The sequence below is a fragment of the Rhincodon typus genome, chromosome 3, assembly GCF_021869965.1.
Source record: "Rhincodon typus isolate 14 chromosome 3, sRhiTyp1.1, whole genome shotgun sequence".
Lineage (NCBI taxonomy): Eukaryota > Metazoa > Chordata > Chondrichthyes > Orectolobiformes > Rhincodontidae > Rhincodon > Rhincodon typus.
In genome coordinates, this window is record NC_063334.1 from 82,792,671 (window position 1) to 82,808,049 (window position 15,379).

The 15,379-nt window shown below is 38.8% G+C and overlaps 1 protein-coding gene across 11 annotated transcripts in view; it reads left to right on the forward strand.

Annotated features, from left to right (window-relative positions):
- Positions 1 to 15,379, forward strand: part of kiaa0825 (KIAA0825 ortholog) — a 357,628-nt gene that overhangs the window by 30,264 nt on the left and 311,985 nt on the right. For all 11 annotated transcript variants that reach the window (XR_007261761.1, XM_048595041.1, XM_048595037.1 and 8 more), the window contains 2 exons: positions 3,892 to 4,060; positions 5,530 to 6,199. Coding sequence is in view for 10 of the 11 variants with exons in the window: in XM_048595041.1 (XP_048450998.1) it covers positions 3,892 to 4,060; positions 5,530 to 6,199 (839 nt within the window). In the remaining variant the exon portion in view is untranslated. The remainder of the gene's footprint in view (positions 1 to 3,891; positions 4,061 to 5,529; positions 6,200 to 15,379) is intronic.

A 15,379-nucleotide genomic window follows, 5' to 3' on the forward strand; every position in this document is an offset into this window, starting at 1 on the left:
AAAAAAGCTATTTTAAGTGCATATGAGCTAGTACCAGAAGCCTACAGGTAACGCTTTGAGAATCTAAGGAGGGACTCTGGTCAAATGTACATTGAGTTTGAAAGGATCAAACGAAGTAATTTTGATAGGTGGATAAGGGTATTAAAAATGATTTAAACATATGATGCTCTTAAATGATTGTTTTGGAGGAGTTCAAAAATTCACAAGTAGTGAGAACTCATGGAAGAGCAGAGAGTTAAAACTGCAAAATTAGTGGTGGAAATAGCAGATGATTGAGTTGGTTCATAAATCACCGTTTGGCTTCTGACATCAGTTTTAGTCTGAGGGGTAAAAATTGGGGAAAAGAGCAATTCTCAGGTGGTAAGGGAAAAGGAGATCTCGAAGACTTTGCCACAGGGTACAAAGGAAACCTATGATGGAGAAAGAGAAGTAAAAAAGCTCAGGTATTTTCACTGCAATTAAATAGACCACATGAAGTCATGGTGTTGGTTGTTTAGGAAAAGCACTGGGAAGACGGATGTCGGAAAACAGGATAAGCCAGTGAGTTTTGTTGAAGTAGTAAAGGAAGGCACAATGGAAGCTAAAAAGCTGCAAAAGAACGTACGACCTGATCAGGGGTTGGTTGAAAAGAAATCGCCAGATCTCTTTTTAAAAAAACATGGTTGTGAGGGTAACATTTACTGTTGTATTGCAGAAGGAGTAAACAATGAAATTAAAATTTTAAGAGATACTGGAGCAAGTCAATCTTTGTTGCTGAGAGATAAGGAGATATGTAATTCTGAAAGAGTATTACCAGAACAGGTGGTAATATGTGGAATTCATGATGAGATGAGAAGTTCACCATTATATAAAGTGAGATTGCAGAGTTTGATAAAAAGTGGTGAAGTAGTAGTAGGAGTAATAGAGAAATTCTCAGTTCTAGAAATACAGTTTTTTTCTGGTAATGATATAGCTGGATCGCAGGTGAGAGGGATGCCTACTGTGGTTGAAAAGTCAGTGGAAAATCAGGGACCTGAGGTATTACAGAAAGCATGTTCTGGGATTTTTCTTGACTGTGTGGTAACTAGGTCACAAAGCCACAGGTTGAAGCAGGAGGAGAAATCAAAGAATAAAGATAAGGAAGTTGGAGTTCATTTGTCAGAGCTATGTTTGATCAAATGGTTAAGAAGAAAACAAGAATAGGTTGACGACAAATTGCATATTTTTAGTTTAGAGAAATTAACTGAATTACAACAGAAAGATGGAAAACTAAAGCAGTTGTAGCAAAAAGCATACGCAGAAGAAGAATATGAGTCTATCCCAGAACGTTATCTTAAAAATGACATCTTGATGAGGATATAGAGACCATCACGTATTCAGTTGGATGAGAAATGGGCAGAAGTTCATCAAGTTGAATTGCCGGTGGGGTATAAAAAGGATGTGTTGTGGCTAGCACATGAATTACCAGTAGGAGGTTATTTGGGAGTAAGGAAAACTCTAGCCAAAATCCAAAAAAAATGCATTTTTATTGGCCTGGACTGCATAACGGTTTAGTTGAATATTGCTGGATATGTCATACATGTCAGGTAATTGGAAAACCTCAGGTGGTGATAAAACCAGCACCTTTAATACCCATTCCCGCATTGGGGAACCTTTTACAAGAGTCTTAATTGATTATGTATGACCGTCACCTCAAACAAAAAGTGTTGATCATAATAGATGTGTCTACTAGATTTCCAGAGGCCATTCTATTATGTAATATCATACTAAAAGGATTGTAGAAGAATTACTGAAACTATTTTTACTAGATATGGATGACCCGCAGCAATACAATTATCAAATATCAAGTTTTACATCAATGTTATTCAAGGAAGTTATGGATGGCTTCGGAATAAAACAATTCAAATCCACTACACCCTAAACAGAACAGTAGCATCGAACTTTAAAGACTGTGTTGAGGGATTGTAGTCAAGACTACTCAGAGGGTTAGGATGAAGGAATTCCATTTGTACTTTTTTGCAATTAGGGATGCACCAAATGAGTTTTCCCAAATTCAGTCCATTTGAATTAGTTTTTGGGCATGAGGTGAAAGGACCACTAAAATTAGTTGAGGAGAAATTGGTGAGTCAGCATTCAGAGAATATATTTGGACAATGTGTCAAATTTTAGGGAAAGATTAAATAGAGTGGGTGAGTTGGCTAGACAGCATTTAAAAGTAGCACAGAATGTGGTGAAACTGGAGAAGCAGACAAGAAATCAAAAATTCACTGTTTTGAGAGTGGAGTTAAAGTGTTAATGTTACTTCTAGTGATAGGTGAACCTTTAAAAGCAACGTTTGGTGGGCCTTTTTAATTTGAAAGGAGATTGAATGAGGTGAATTATTTGATAAGAACGTCTGATAGAAAGAAATCTCACAGAGTGTGTCATGTGAATATGGCCAAAAGGTATTTTGACAGGGAAGGAAAGCAGAAGGAGATATGTGTTATTGGTTACATCACAGATTGAAGAACCAAGTTCAGATGATTCTGAATTGGACGTTCCTCAAATTAAATTGGACAATGAGGAAGTTCTCAAAAATTGAGATGAATTATTGAGTTATCTTCCAGAAGAAAATCGAAATGACCTATAAGAGTTATTACAATCAATGGAGAGATATGTAGGAATGAGCTGGGAAGTACTAATTTAATTACGCATGATATAGATATAGGAAATGCTGTTCCAATTAAGCAATATCCTTTATAGACCTAACTCTATAAAGTTGGCACAGTTCAAAAAGAAATTGATTGCATGATTAAAGACAATATAATCGAAGTAAGTTGCAGCGCCTGGTGCTTCCCCATAGTAATGGTGCCAAAATCACGTGGTCCCTAACGATTATGGCCTATCGCAAATTCAATGCAGTTGCAAAGCCTGATTCATATCCTGTTCCATGTTTAGAAGACTGTATTGAGAAAGTGGGACTTACTCAGAGGATATTGGCAAGTACCTTTATCCAAAAGAGTGAAGAAACTTTTGTCTTTTGTGACACCAAATGGACAGTACCAGTTTAAAGTCATGGCATTTGGTATGAAAAAATGTGCTAGTCACATTTCAAAACCTAACCGAAAAAGTCATTTCTGGATTATCCAATTGTGTGGGTATTCGAAGACTGATGATTTTTAATGACACATGGAAGGAACATTTACAGCATCTATTGGAATTGTTTGATTGACTTCGGGAACTGAGCTTGGTGATAAACCTGGCTAAAAGTGTGTTTGCAAAATCTCAAGTCACGTTCCTGGGCCATGTTACTGGACTAGACAGACGGCCCCACAGGATGTGAAAACAAAGGCAACTGGGGAGTTTTCCATACCATCAATGAAGAGGGCAGTCCTCCAATTCCTGGGATTGAGTGGGTTTTATCCGAAGTTCGTATTGAATTTTAGCAGTCTGGTTTGGCATTCTTCTGAAATGGGTTCATTATCATCTATGTATCTTCCAGTTAGAAAATACTAACTTGAATAGCAAAGTTAAATTTGGAGCACCTTTTTTCAAGTTGTAAAAGGGATGGAAAGAAATAGATAGTTATACATTAATAAAAAGTCTTATGCTAAAGGAAGCGCAAATACAAATACAAACTTCCGTAGCTGGAATTATTTCCAATCAGAACAGTGTAATTTGAAATGTTAGACCTAATCAACAGCCTATTAAATAATGTGATTGGGGTAATCTTAGATTTCCATGGAAGGGTAACCTTAAGGCAAATGACCTTCATCATCTATATTTTGTTCACGAAGGGATCAAAACACAATTGACTTCCTTATTGCTTGCCCAAGATGTAATGTTAACATTGTTGTTCCTTTTGCATAGCCTTTATATATGAAAATGTTTCATTTCATTTGTTCTTTATAGTTCCCCACTCTTGTCTTTCAGCATTGAGCAGACTGTGAAGGAGCTGCAATCAGATCTAACTAAGCTATGTATGGGAGGGAAACTACAGAACACTGGTGATAGCTTACAGTGGATAAGCAATTACAATATTTCCTGCGTCAAACCATTCACCACTCCATGTGACCAGCTGACAAACTTTCTTAAAGCACTGGTAAATAAGATTTATTGTGTTTTAAATGTTCAAATGAAATGGAAGGGTTTTCTTGAAAGTTAATATTCTGTGGCTGCCCAGCGCTCTGTGTGAGTCCCACAGGCTGACTAAAAATTTCTGATTGTCCACTGTTAATACACCTTAACTGGTAATTATCTTAATTGATTGTTGTTTGGAGATGGGTAGCTCTTCCTTCTTCAATCTTGCCTCTGGAAAAATGACCCAGAAGTGACCAGTGGTGCAAATGTATGCATCTGTAGGGTCCGTCCATGCCTCTGTCAAGGGCGAAAATTCCGTTTATGCTTGTTTATCCCTGACCTCCCCCAGATGTGCCCTGGGATCATATCCAGGGTATGGTATCTTTGGGTATCCAAAGAAATTTGATAGTTTAGAACTGCTGTTACCAGGTCTATTCTGTACACTCTGGGTTTCATGCTCATAGGCTACCGAAATCTGACCTGAGGGAGAGGCAGCTGCTAGTTCAATTGGGAATATGCTGCCGTGAAACACTCATGTGCGAAAGGTGAATCACCTGGCCTTTGAAATTGGGAAGTGCTTTATTTGGGGTTAGGACTCCAATTTCTGAGCTTGTCACCCATTTTCAGCAAGTCCATCATGTTGAGAATCCAGGCCTTAATGCTTTTCTGGCCAGCAAATACATCAACAAATACTTTGCATATTGGGTGAAGAAATAGGAGACATGGTATGCTCATAATTCCCCAGTGTAATACTGTGGTGACACTGAGTGAAATTTGGCATTCTCCTGTAGAATGGAAATTCCTGAGGAAAGCTCAGCTAAATCTGTGTTTGTGTACATTTGAGAGGAACATTGTGAGCCCATATTTACACTATACGTTCATTCTGAGTCTTGTGTTCAGAGTGACCAGAGAAAAAAATGGAATAAGAAAATATAAAATGTAAATGGGTGATTGAATACATTAAGATAGTACATTCAGAAGTATGAAAAAAATGTCTGACTCGTCTCCATCTTCTTAGGAGCAATTAGGCATGGGCAGTAAATGCTGGCTGATGGAGTGATGTCCACATTCCATGAAATAATATTTTAAAAAGTGCACAAAATAAATTAATACTGTTGTGTGAATTGCTTTCTCCGAAGTTGATGGCACCTTTAATGTCCAGAGTGAGAATTTAATTTCAAAATACCATGAGAATAAATATTACAAAATTTACTCTTTGCTTTTTGCAGTAAATCAATTGTGAATTTATAGCTGGAGAAGATTTTTAAAACCATTGTACAACATATATTCTCATTGGACAACGTATATTCTCATTGGACTCAATATTCTTCAAGTTGTCAGAGATGCAGTACCTATTTTGTAATGTGAAACTCTTGCTCCTAATATTGTTATTTTGTGTTTTGAGAACAAACAATAACTGTTTACTACTGATATCAGTTGTATAGTTATCCATGATTATTTACTCTTGTCTCTCATTTTTTTTACTGAAAGCTTCACTTTCTGAAGACAGAAGAAGGCTCAGAAGAAATGATTTTGCAGCTACTCCTGGATCTCTCTACTGAGTGTGGTGTTGTGTTTCCATTGAATTCATGTGGAGCTTCATTTCATGTTCCTTCCAGTACTTCAGTTCATGCTGTTGAGTTCAATGATTCTCTAGATGCCTTGTCTGTGTGGGATGATGTGAGGTTACGTCTGCGTAGGTTCTTAGTGGATAGGCTTCAAAATTGTCAAGAAATAAATGACGTGCTTCCAGATATTCAATTCAAAGTACAATGTCTTCAGCGACTCCTATTTTTGTACCCTGAATCTGAAGTTCTAACCAAATATCAAAGTATCCAGTGCAAATCTGTACAAAATATGCTGAAGAATAATGTTTTGACCAACATTGATGAGATCAGTTTTGACAAAGTGGCTCATGGGTTTGAAAACATGATTCCTGTGATGTGTACAATGCTGAGACAAGATATGTATGCTTTACGTACACTTGTGGAGGATTCTAAAGTATTGAAATTTATTAATAATGCATACTTACAGAACATTGCAGATGAACTCAGTCTTGTTATTGAAAAACTTTGTGAGCAACAGCTGAGGAAAAATATCCAAAATTTGGAGAAGACAAGCAAAAGCTTAAACAAACAAAAAGGAGCAGTACAGTCTGTGGGTCAGTGTCTTCCATTGCTATTTATTTTATTCCAAATAACTTTAATATGTTACTGTTTATATTATATGTGTATTTTTGTTTATTCAATTTAGTTCTTGCTATATTGTCAGCCTTGGCTCAGTGGTAGTACTGTCACGTAGGAATCAGAAGGATCTGAGTTTGAGCCCTGCTCCTGGACTTGAACACATGTTGCAAGTTGGCAATGCACTGCTACTCAGGGGGTGCTACCTTGTTGAAGTTCATCTTTGGATAAGATTTTAAACCGAGTCAGGGTTCTCTTGTTGATCAAAGGATTTGTGCCCTTTTTTTCTCTTTTTTAAAACATCTTTGCTCTTTGTACCCATAATCCAGAAGTATGATTGGACTCTTTCTATTTTGCAAGGAGAAATTGAAAAAAGTTGTGTTCTCCTTAGAAGAGAAAATTATGTGGTGACTGAATAGAAATTTCAAGATGATGAGATGTTTTGATAGAGTGAATAGAAAAATGTTCCTACGTCAGTGAATTGTTCAGTAACTAAAGATAATAATTCAAAATCACTAGAAAATAATCGCTAGAGAGGAAATGAGAAGTATTTTTGTTCAGGTTTCCAGGGATCTGGATCCCTCTACTCGACAGGTGGGAGCTGATTTTATGAATAAGTTTAAAATGGATATAAACAAATATTTGGAATTGGAGTAATCGATAAAATGTATGATTGTGGCACTAATCTCAGTCACATTTGACCAAATATTTTCTTTCTTTAATCATGGGATGTAGGCATCACTGGCTGGGCCAGCATTTATTGCCCATCCCTATGTTGTCCTTGAGAAGGTGGCAGTGACCTGCCTTCTTGAACTGCTGCAAGTAGGCAGTTCACCGCCACCTTCTCAATGCCAACTAGGGATGGCAATAAATCTTTGTCCAGCAAGTGATGTCCACATCCCATTCATGAATAGTAAAAAAAGAATTTGTCAGATGTGACTGGGATGTCACTCCACGCACTTTATGCTGTACATTTCTCTAACGCTACACTTTTTGAGAAACTGTAATTTGTCAATTTAAGCATGTTAGTGTTGAATTATGAGCAAAGGATGATATTATTTATGACTGTATAGCTTTTCTATATTGCAGAAAATAGTTGTCACTGTCACTATATCTAATATACAATTTGAGTGGTTCACTAATGTTACTGTCTTAATTTTTCACGTTATTCAAACTTAAAATAGCAACCACCTAAAAGGAGAACATGTGGTAAGCAGTCCAGTATGGGTTAGCTTGAAACTTTTTTGAACTTCTCCACTGTTGATGCAACTTCGCCACACAAACTAAAGGGTGTTATGGAGTATTAGTTGCAATGCTTGTGTTCATTTAACATTTTCAGCCCCTGTGGATGATAATGTATGATCTGATTTGACAGTGTGAATCGAGGTCAGTCACAGGTCAGTAAATTTCACCAGAAAATTAATCTTATCCGCTGACAAAATCCAGATCTAGTAAGGTAAACAATCCCCTGCTTTCACACATATCTTCATGTTTTCAATATATGATCTATTTATTTTCTGAATTATCCCTGTTTCAATATTTTTGCAATTAATTTCTGAAGACATTTAATTATGTAACTGCTAAACATTTAAGTAGCTAGTTATTGTTTATTTCAACTAAGCAAATGAAAAAAAACAAAATATTGTAAATGCCAGGAATCTGAAATTAAAACAGAAATGCTGGGCAATACTTAGCAGGTCAGGCAATAAAGAGGTGTCAAGATTGGTATTTTTGCTGGAACCTGGAACGTAACTCAGTTTAAGCAAGTTCGGAGGCAGGAAGCAGGGGAGCAGAGGAAATGACAGAGTCTCTAATCTGCTAGAACACCGATGTGGTTAAATGAATTGTATTTGTTAGGATAATTATCTGTGCAATTATGTTCATTTTAGTGACAATCCTCTGAAAATGTTCCTTGATCTAAACATCCTCTTTAATTAGTTTTATTATTTGACTTTAAATGTTCTGCCTAGCTGACTTGTAATTGCTGAAATTATTTTTACACTATAACACCATTTCTATTGTTGAGTGATTTATAGCAACTACAGTACCATGATATAACATATGAACACATGAATCAGGAGCAGGACTAGGCCATTCAGCCCCTTGGGCTTTGCCATTCAATAAGATCATGACTTTTGTAGGATGTTGCTAATGCTTAATGGTTACTGCAATTATTAAAATCGCTATAGTTATCTACAACAACAAAAACAGAAATTGCTGAAAAAGCTCAGCAGATCTGACAGCAACTGTGAAGAGAAATCAGAGTCTATTTCAGCCCAGTGACCCTTCCTCGGAACTGATGGTAGCTAGGAAAATTTCAGTTTTTATGCAGAAGTTAGGGTGGGGAGAGGAGGTAAGGAGTAACCAATAGGTGGTGATAAAGCCCAAAGAGAGAGAAGAACAGTTGGACAGACAAAGGAGTGGATAACAATCTGGCTAGGAGGGTGAATAGCTGTTAATGGAGATTGTCAGTAGCAAACAATGGGTTGTGTGTAGTAGCAGACCTTGTGAAAACAAGGCCTGGTGTGTGGTGGTAGGGTCTAGGACATAAGGGACTTTGAGCCCTAAAGTTATTGAACTCGATATTGAGTCCAGAAGGCTGCAGGCTCCCCAAGTGGAAAATGAGGTGTTGTTCTTCCAGCTTATGCTGAGCTTTGCTTGAGCACTGCAGCAAGCCTGAGATAGCGATATTAAGATCATAAGACATAGGAGCAGAACTTAGGCCATTAGGCCAATCGAGTCTGCTCCGCATTCAATCATGGCTGATAGTTCCTCAACCCCATTCTCCTGCTTTCTGCCGGTAACCCTTGATCCCCTTGATAATCAAGAACTTATCTATCTCAGTCTTAAATATACTCAATGACCTGGTTTCCACAGCCTTCTGTGGCAGTCAATTCCATAGATTCACCACTCTCTGGCTGAAGAAGTTTCTCCTTATCTCTGTTCTAAAAGGTCTTCCCTTTACTCTAAGGCTGTGCCCTCGGGTCCTAGTCTCTCCTACCAATGGAAGCATCTTCCCAACATCCATTTAGTCCAGGCCATTCAGTATTGTGTAAGTTTCAATTGGATCCCCCCCTCATCCTTCTAAACTCCAATGAGTATAGTCCCAGAGTCCTCAAACGTTCCTCATATGTTAAGCTTTCCATTCCTGTGACTATTCTTGTGAACCTCCTCTGAACCCGCTCCAGGGCCAGTACATCCTTCCTGAGATATGGGGCCCAAAACTGCACATAATACTCTAAATGTGGCCTAACCAGAGCCTTATAAAGCCTCAGTAGTACATCCCTGCTTTTGTATTCAAGTCCTTTCAAAATAAATGCCAACATTGCATTTGCCTTCCTGACTACTGACTCAACCTGCAAGTTTACCTTGAGAGAATCCTGGACTAGAACTCCCAACTCTCTATGCACTTCAGACTTCTGAATTTTCTCCCCATTTAGAAAATAGTCCATGCTTTTAATCTTCTTACCAAACTGCATGACCTCACACTTTCCCACGTTGTACTCCATCTGCCACTTCTTTGCCCACTGTCCTAACCTGTCTAAATCCTTCGGCAGCCTCACCACCTCCTCAATACTACCTGTCCCTCCACCTATTTTTGTAGCGTCTGCAAACTTAGCCAGAATGCCCATAGTTCCTTCATCGAGATCATTTAATGTACAACGTGAAAAGTTGTGGTCCCAGCACTGACCCTTGTGGAACACCAGGGCCAGGAAAAAGGGTGATGTGTTGAAGATGCAGGCAACTGGAGGGTCAGGGTCAGTTTTGTGGGCAGAACGTAGGTATTCTGTGAAGCGATAAACCAGTCTACACTTCATTTCCCCAATATAGAGGAGACCACATTGTGAGCAGGGAATGCAATTGACTAGACTGTGTGAAGTGCAGATAAAGCTCTGCTTCACTTGGGAGGTATGTTTGGTCTCTTGGATACTGAGGAGGGAGGAGGTAAATGGGCAGGTGTTACACCTTTGGCAATTGCAAAGAAAGGTGCCGTGGGGCTGTGGGAAGATGTTGGGAGTGAAGAAAGAATGGACCAGGATGTCCTGGAGGGAACAGTCCCTGCAGAAGGCAGATAAGGGAGAGGAGGTGAGGAGAATATGTGTCTGGTGGTGGCCTCTGGCTGGAGCTGGCGGAAATGGCAGCTAATGAGTGTTAAAGTGTTGGTTTGTTGCATTGATAGGCATGAGGATTTGAAATGCATAAATTTATTTGACATGATTTGTAACTTTGGAAAATCTAGAGGCTCTCAGTTATCTACAGTTTAGATGTAATTTATTTTGTTTAGGTCTTGGCTATATTTGCATGTTATGACTAACTAGACTATCCTGGAGAGCTATGCATTGCTCAAATTTCTCAAAATTTAAGTACAGCAAGCTTTATTTTAACTGGCACCTTCTGAACCAACACTTTCGGTAAACCAGCAAAAATTATGTACTTCAAATACTGCAAAGTTTACTGTATCATTCTATCCAATTATTATAGCTTTTAAATTTATTTACCTCAATGTAAATACACTTGTTCAATTGAATGGCCATACGAAATATCAACAGTTGATTCAATTTCGAGTCAATTTCTCCTCAAATACTGTGATCTACCGCGATTTCTGAGTAGTCAGTTAAGGGTGTGAATGCAAAGGCTGTCTGTTGGTAGGTTTTATTTCAGGAAAAGTTGCATTATTATTTAAGTGATTTATGCTGTAAATGAAGTATAATGGTGATGTGTATACCCCTGCATTATGTTTCTATTACTTAGTACGTGTTTTTATATTAATTATGTAGACCTCTTGATCATCTGGAATATTTGATCAAACAGCACTCTCCAGGTCCCTTAGATGCCAGAATATAAACAGTTTATGGTACATAGAAACCTAGATTGAAGTTATCATAATATGTAGGAGACATTGTAATTCATGTGGCTGGCTGAACTCCAAAATCGACTTGAAACTCTCTTCCTCATCTTTTTATTTTCTAGCTCCAAACTGTACTTTATGCAAAGATTAACTTTGTTTGAATCCAAACATTATATGCAAGTTTAATTAACACAACTTTTTAAGCCTTTCTATGAACAGTTTTAAGAAAAAAATTCTGTTGTATTTTTCCAATGAAAAGTCAGCATTACCTGGTTGGGAAAAGGAAAGGGCTGCAGGCCATTTGAAGTGGCGTGTAACTTTAGACTGGTTCAAAGTGTCAATTTAAGAACCACTCTGAAGTATGACCATGCCAGGAAATTTTTGATCATTTTAAATGGGTAACTTTTCCGTAGTTTAGTAGTTCAGTAAGTTGGCTAAATACTGTATTTGTTTGTAAGTTGCTTTTGGTTCGTTTGTTACAGCAAAATTCTGACAACTTGATATCTTGTTTATTTTCTAAACTGGGAAAGGCTTCTGAAATCTGAAGTTCAAAGACACTTGAGATTCCTAATTCAAGATTCTTTCAAGTTTAACATGCAGGTTCAGTTGGCAGTTAGTAATTTCAATGTTGGCATTCATTTCAAGAAGGCTAGAAAATAAGAGCAAAGATGTACTGATGAGGCTGCATAAGGCTAACTTCAGACCAGATTTGGAATATTGTGAGCAGTTTTGGACCCCATAATTTAAGGAAAGATGTGCTCACATTGGAAGGGGTACAGAGGAGGTTTGCAAGAATAATCCTGGAGATGACGGGCTTGTTGTACGAGGAGCGGTTAAGGACTTTGGGTCTGTACTGAATGGAGTTTAGAAGATAAGAGATGATCTGATTAAAATAACAAGATACTGAGAGGCCTGGATAGGGTGGACATGGATAAGATGTTTCTACCAGTAGGAGGGACTAAGATCCAAGGGCACAGCCTCAGGGTGAAGGGATGATCCTTCAGAATTGGGATGAGGAGTAATTTCTTCAGCCAGAGGGTGGTGACTCTGTGAAACTCATTGCTGCAGAAAGCTGTTGGAGACCAAGTCACTGAGTGTATTTAAGACAGAGATAGATAGGTTCTTGATTTGTCAGGAGATCAAGGGTTACTGGGAGAAGGCAGGAGGGTTGAGAAACGAGAAACATGATTAAATGGCGGCACAGACTTGATAGGCTGAATGGCTTAATTCTGCTCCTATACCTATGATCTTGTTATATTTTCTTTTTGGTTGATCACTGGAATTCAAGCATCTGTTTAAAAATTAATGTTGCTGTGATGTTCATAACAATGTCAGTTGAATTCTTCCTCCACCATTCATGACATGGGGATTGTGGAGCTTTGTCATGGAACTATGTAACTATATACTTCAGTTGTTTTCATGCATTTGTCGTACTAGTATGCTTATTTTTAGTTATGCCTTGTGCTGTTTCTGCTATGCACTTAGTCATCCTTATTGAACCGATATTACATAGAAATAAGGAGAAAATATTAGTTGTAGTTCAGTTCGCACAACATTCGCATAGTGTTCAAGCCCCATGCCAGAATTTCAGCACAAGCATTAAGGTCGTCACTCTTTGCAGTACTGATGGTGTGCTGTGCAGTTGGAACTTCAATATCTGTAAATCTCTTTGGGAAGTCTGGTGGTCATTGAAGGTGTGTTTAAGTAAGATTAGTGTCTCGGCTTGATAGTTCTGGTACAGTGTTCTAAGGTTACAGATTGTAGTGGAGCGCACTCCGTTGCTATCAATAGTCCACTGTGCTTCAAAGATGCCCAGTTTTGAGCTGCTGTATCTGCTATGAATTTATTCCAATTAACATGGTGGTAATACCACACAACATGATGGAGGCTATCCTTAGTGAGAAGTTAAGACTTCTCCATGGTCACTTGTACCAATATTGTGATGGACAGATGCATCTGCAACAGCGGGATTGGTGAAGACAAGGTCAATCAGAATATCACTTTGTACTAGTTCCCTCACCACCTTTTTCAAAATCAATGTGACAGTTATATCTTCAGGAATTAGCCTCGTCTTTCATTGACGTTTCCTGCCCAGTGTACTTTCTATGCCTCAGTGCTTCTTTCATGTTGCATTCAACATTGAGTACCAAATCAGCAGCTGAAGGAGGCTGTAGGTTTTACATCGTTTTACTAGAAGTTGCCATGTCCGTGTTTAATTTGATGCAAAGGTACTTCATGGGTCTGAAGTTCTTGTTCAGGAATTCTGGGTCTATTCCCTCTTAATTTTGTATTGTCATCTCTGGTGGGTCTGTCCTGAAGGTGAGGTAGGACATACTCAGAAATAGTTGAGGATTCTATAATGTTCGCTGAAATGTATGGTTCTGTCAGGCTAAGTGTTAAGGCTAAGGAGGGAAACTGACCTTTCAATTTTGACACAAGTCCGCAGATGTTAGTGAGAAGGATTTTTTGCAGGTTTGTGATGTTTGGTGGCTAGTTTACTGCCAAACCATCTGTCAAGTTTTTCCTTCTAGTTTTCTGAATTGATTTGATATGTCTAACTGAGTTGCTAGGCCATTGTAGAGAGCAGTTAAAAACCAAATCTACTGCTGTAGATTCGGAGTTGCATATACAAGAGAATGGTTAAGGCAGTCAAAATTCCTTCCTACCATTGGTCTGATGTTAGGGAACCAGATGGATTTTTTCAGCTGTCTTATAGATGAATGGGCACTATCAATCGTTCCAGATTTATTTAATTAACTGATCTTAAATTCCACAGATACACAGGTGGTATTTTGTCTCACAGGCTGAATCTTTCACGGGGGCAGGCTCCCCAGCTTTTTACTATAAATGTCTGGTCATATTGAACTTGAAATGGGAGTTCTAACCTATTAGGGAGTAGGTCCCGCCAATTAAATGACTGCCAGCTCTCATGTTTTAGCAATACGACAAGGAACATTGGCCAGTAGTGGGATTATATAAAATCAGAAGGGAATACATAGCAAAGGAGCTAGCCATGAAAATTAATCTGGGGTCTTGCTGTGTCCAGCCTTGCAGACATCAGTGAGAGGTCGGAGGGTTGGTTCAATGGGTGCAAGGCAGGGAAGGGAAACCTAAGAATTACAGTGGGGTGGGGGGATTGCCTTCAATGACCACAGGCAGCCAAAACACTCATCCACATCCTTGTTTGACCACTTGTTTGTACCCAGCACAATTCTGATTGTGAGATCTCCTTGTGACCATTAGTTGGCCACATAAGCATTTCAATTTGTCCACATTGAGTCAGTCTCCTGATGCTTCCCAATCATACGTAAAATAATGGTGAGGTGAGCAGAGAGCATGGCATTGCTGGCATATCATCCAGTTTCATTCAGTGCTCTCCCCTGCAACTTGCCATCCAATCCCTTGATGGGGGGCAGGGAAGGGTGTCATAAATTTCTGGTCCATGTCTCCATCATTATTCCAAGACATGAGATTACCAGTCCAGCAACACAACCACTATTGTACCTTTTTTTGTTAAGAAGGGTGTAAGGAGAAACTGGGGAACTATGACTTCGGTTTTACGTAAATTGTTGGGAGGTGATTTTAAAATATAGGATTTGGGGACATTTAGGGAGGCAAAAATTGATTAGGAATAGTCAGTATGGATTTGTTTGAGGAAAATCATGTCTCACAAACTTGGTTGAATTTTTTGAGGAAGTTACTCGAAAGGTTTAGGAGGGCAGAGCTGTAGACATTGTTTACTTGGACTTTAGTAAAACCTTCAACAAGGTTCCGCATGATAGACTAATTAGTAAAGTTAAGTCATATGGGATTCGGGGTGAGTTTACCAATTGGACATAATTGGCTTAACGGCAGGAGACAAAGTGTGGTGGTGGAGGATTGTTTTTCGGACTGGAGTCCTGTCACCAGCAGTGTTCTGCAGGGATCGGTACTGGGTCCTCTTTTCTTTGTCATTTATATAAATGATTTGGATGAGAATCTAGAACGCATGGTTAGTAAGTTTGCAGATGACACCAAAATTGGTGGCATAATGGACAGTGAAGAAGGTTTGCTAAGACTACAAAGGAATCTTGACCAAATGGATCAATGGGTTGAAAAATGTAGATTAGGTGGGTTAAGTGGCATGGTGGCACAGTGGTTAGCACTGCTGCCTCACAGTGCCAGGGACCCTGGTTCGATTTCAGCCTTGGGCGACTGTCTGGGTGGAGTTTGCACATTCTCCCCGTGTCTGCGTGGGTTTCCTCCGGGTGCTCCGGTTTCCTCCCACAGTCCAAAGATGTGCAGGTTAGGTTGATTGGCCATGCTAAAT